At 39.8% G+C, this 4,379-nt stretch overlaps 1 protein-coding gene across 1 annotated transcript; it reads right to left on the bottom strand.

Moving 5' to 3' along the window:
* Window positions 1-1,141: 1,141 nt before the first annotated feature.
* Window positions 1,142-3,063, bottom strand: LOC107840880 (zeatin O-glucosyltransferase). The gene has a single exon (XM_047403890.1). The coding sequence runs from the start codon at window positions 2,757-2,759 to the stop codon at window positions 1,401-1,403; it is 1,359 nt and encodes a 452-aa protein (XP_047259846.1). The 5' UTR covers window positions 2,760-3,063; the 3' UTR covers window positions 1,142-1,400.
* Window positions 3,064-4,379: the final 1,316 nt, after the last annotated feature.

The following is a 4,379-nucleotide window of genomic DNA, read 5'->3' as shown; positions in this document are numbered from 1 at the left end:
CCAATACGGAGGTGTGAGAGGCTGGCTATGGATGGTTTTAGGTAGGTAGAGGTAGGTCGAAGAAATATCGGAGGAAAGTGATGATTATGCATGATATGAAACAGTTATAGCTTACGAAGCTGCGGAGAACTCAAATTAGGACAAACGATTAGTGGGTGGGAGTTCAATCGTGATCGTAGGGATGAATGCTTGGTTTGTCTCTACGCCTGAAATTTCTTGTTCGTGATATTTCAATGATGTCTGTGATTTTGAATAGGTAGTGTATAGTATTAACTTGTAGATGTCTTGTTTCCTTTATTATCTATCTGTGTGTTATCTCATTTTGTTGTGTGCTTTTAGATTGTTTGTTGTACTGTTATCTGTCATGAGCCGAAGAACTATCAAAAACCTCTTTACTTCATCTAAGATAGTTGTATGTACTGCATACACTTTGTCCCCAGATCCCAATTTGTGGAAATACATCGAGTACTTTGTTGTCGTCATCAATATTGTCAAGAAGAAAAGAAATCATAAAATTAACAATTAAAATTTTCCGAGGACTCGAGATTTTGGGGGTCTAAAGCAACAGTTTTACTAGCGTTCTTTTCTAGGATTCCTGTTCCCTGAGGTGAAATTGTTTGGTGAGAAAGTCCTTAGTTTCATTATCAAGATGTTCTGTTTTGAGCGTTTGAAGGGGACGAACAATCAGGACAAGTACGTACAGATCATCATGGGACCGTGGATGGAGTCTCAATCGATCTTTTCTAGGATTCCTGTTCCCTGCCGACACTCTTTGAGGTGATTTTACATAATTCTCCTTGTTCATCTACCTCAACCAATTCTGTTAACTCGTCTAATAATGTTCCTGATCGTTCTCCACACTGAGGTTCCATATGGACTAGATACAACATTAGTGCACCAATGGTCTGTCTGGCTGTACTTGTCCAACTTTTTGGCCACTTCAGTTGGCATGGGGAAGAGACGTGACATAAGTAGGCGACGAGTCCAACACAGAATTGATCAACTTGAGTCTACTGAAGTGGCATTGAATTACAATTAAGTGACTTTAGTGAGACGAACAGAAGTATTGTGATTTTACTGATACAGAATGCGTAAACTTTATGACCATATGTGAAATCGACCCTGCTACAATGCTATGATGTTCTTAAAACACTTCAATTTCACTATAAGGATATGAAGATTGAACATATCTGATACACTCTTATTATCTATATATGACTTCTGGCTTTTGCTATCAAGTTTATTCCAAGGGAGGAGAAATAGAACTTAGAGACAACAAATCGGAAGGACATTCAACCTACCTTCACTGATTTTAAGGATACTATATCATAGGAGACAGACCACCCCCCACCCCCCACCCCCCACAACCATCATACAATCACACACGCACAAACAGGAAGTTATTTGATAATAATTGAAATGAAAGATTCCATTTCCTTGCGTGCAGGTCCTCCATCGCTGACAGAGCTCTTGATCTTTTTGCTCAATTCCACTGCCCTTTGCCTCATCTCTTCCCCTTCTGTCGTGCCCATCAACGTCTTCACAGCTTTCTCAATGGTTGATGCTGTTACCAATTCCTCACGGTGAGCCCAACTCTTGACAGATATTCCAATCTTAAGGACATTAGTTACATATACAGCGTTAGAAGGCTGATCGTAATTGATTGGCCAAGTTGCTAGAGGTACTCCCATGCTAATGCTCTCGATACAAGAACTCCACCCACAGTGACTCAAAAAACCACCCGTAGATGAATGCCTCAAGATTTCCAACTGTGGCGCCCAATTTATCAACATTCCTCTTCCTTCCACTCTCTTTTCAAACCCTTCCGGTAGTTCAATCTTTCCGTCCTTCTCTCTGAGTTTCTCCTTATCGTTAGATCCTTTTCTTAGTACCCAAATAAATCTATGGTTGCTTTGTTCTAAACCCAGAGCGAGCTCATTGACCTGCTCTTGTGATAATGTAGTGGTCGATCCAAACGAGACAAATATTACTGAGCTAGCATCTTGCTTGTCGAGAAACTCCAGGCATTCATGACGAGTCATGTTGCTAGATGAAGAAGAGATAGAGTTGTGTGATTCTACCAACATATGAAATGGACCAAAAACCCAAGACGGCTTGCGTTTTTCTTTGGCAAGTAAATCTGTGTACTTACCTTCCACTTCTTTGCACGAGTTTATGACTTCTCCCGAGTGGAACTCCAACTCATGTTCCATTCTAACCATCAATTTCACATGCGGCTCCAGCAATAGAAGCTCATCGTGCATTTGCTCGACCAGTTTGACATGATCATCATCAACTATGTCAGGAATACTTTGTTGGAGCAAATAATATCTGTTAAAAGCCGACCCGACATGGAAGATATACGACATGACGTTTGGGAATGTATTGACTTCCCATATATGTTCGGTCATTATATTGTCATGAATTACGACTAACCTCTTTGCATTGGTGGTGAGTTCAAGGCATGTTTTAAGAACGGGCTCCCTGAGTTTTTTAAGAAACATTAGAATCGGATCTCGACCAGCTGGATCATCATCTTTTACTAAGAGGTCCTCGAAATGGATGTTTGAGGCTCTGAGACCACCATGGACGCGGAGTTTCAAATCTTGGTTCATATCAGCAACGGAGAGGAAGTATACTGGTATATTATGGGACGCAATGAAGCGTGCAAGATCGAAGAGGTTATTGAGATGGCTGTAATCAGGAAATGGCACTATGGACACAATCACTTCATTGTCTGATGAGTTGGTAGTAGCCATAGGAACAAGATGTGAAAAATGAGTTTATTGCTTATTGTGGAATAAAATACTTGTCTGATACTTCCTTATTATCAACATGCATTCTCCTATAATGATGTCACAGTTCTGGGCTCAACATGTGATACACACATCTGAGAAAAACATCAATGCATGTCCCACTCTTTTGATGAACATTTATAATGATGACAACAACAACATACCCAATGAAATTCCACAAGTGGGGTCTGGGGAGGGTAGAGTATACACCAGATCTTATCACTACCCATGGTAGAGAGAGTGTTTCCAAAAGGTCCTCGGCTCAATTGCAACAGATCCAAGCGCAACGAAGAAGGTAAATATGTAGAAAACATAACAACAACAAAATAGTGGGATAATCAAAAAGACAATAAATTAAAGGATAGACGATGATAAATATAAATAAAAGAATTATGACAATACAACTAGTACAACGACAAACACAGGCCCTCGACAATCAAGACAACGTACTCCACTACCTACTAGCTAGCCTTCTTTCAGTTGTTTAGAGTTAGCTGTCCTAGTAACTCATCGGTGTAGTAGAGTACGATGCTTAAGCTTCCGCTCGGTTGTTTTAAATGTGTGATGTTAATAAGATGTCAGTATCAAGGGTTCACTTGGGATCACTTATGGTTCTAAGCATTATATCTTGTCCAAGTTGTAGACTTGAGTCATGACACAAATAGGAAAGAATAACCATGAAATACAAATAACAAAGTTTACCCCTCTACGCACAACAGAGGTAATTCCCAAGTTATAAAAGTGCGAAGTAGGTGAATCTTAGTAGATCAGTTGGTTCACTACCTGCATTTCGTTTCATTGCTGCTATCAACTCCAGCTACATAATGTTCTTTATGTGGTCCTCCCTGTATGACAAATCTTTCAAAAATGGGAAAATGTTCTGTTTCCACCCTAAACTATACACGAAATTGCTGAGACACACCCGAACTTTAGGAGGGTCCTATTACCCCTGGACTAATTAAAACCATATTTTTGGCAACCTTAGTGTCTATGTGGCACATACGTGAATCAACACTGAAGGTCCACGTATGTACCATGTATGTGCCTGTAGTGTATTTTTCAAAAGCCAATGACAAAGATTTGTCATCTACAAATGACAAAGATACAACACTTGGCAATACCTAGTACATTTTGCTTTTTAAATGTAAAACGTTGGACAAGAGGTTGGTAACTAGTTAACATCCTAGGCATATTGGTTCATTTTATATAGCCCCACAAATTGTCATAAAAAATAGACTATTCTTCTACTCTTTTGTCATCCTTTGTGTTATTTAATTATAAACAGCAGCGTCATAGACATGCCTAAAGGTACGAGAATTTCCATGATTTATAGTGACTGTTTGAGGCTCCACGACCTCTTTGGTCGCAAAGTTTCAGGTCTTGGTTACGATAAGCGAGTCAGAGGAAGTGTACTGGTATGTAATGGGAGGCGATGAAGCGAGTAAGAATGAAGAATGAACAATACTGTCTGATGAGTTGGTAGCGATTAGAACAACATCGAAAAGATGGAGGAAAATGAGTATAGGGCATAACCTAAGTTGCGCGGACTCTTCACTTTTGATGCCGTGCCCGTGTCAAATTCTC

The sequence above is a fragment of the Capsicum annuum genome, unplaced genomic scaffold (assembly GCF_002878395.1).
Source record: "Capsicum annuum cultivar UCD-10X-F1 unplaced genomic scaffold, UCD10Xv1.1 ctg49376, whole genome shotgun sequence".
Lineage (NCBI taxonomy): Eukaryota > Viridiplantae > Streptophyta > Magnoliopsida > Solanales > Solanaceae > Capsicum > Capsicum annuum.
The sequence above is the reverse complement of the archived record's forward strand: the minus strand, read 5'-3'. Positions and strand labels throughout refer to the sequence as shown.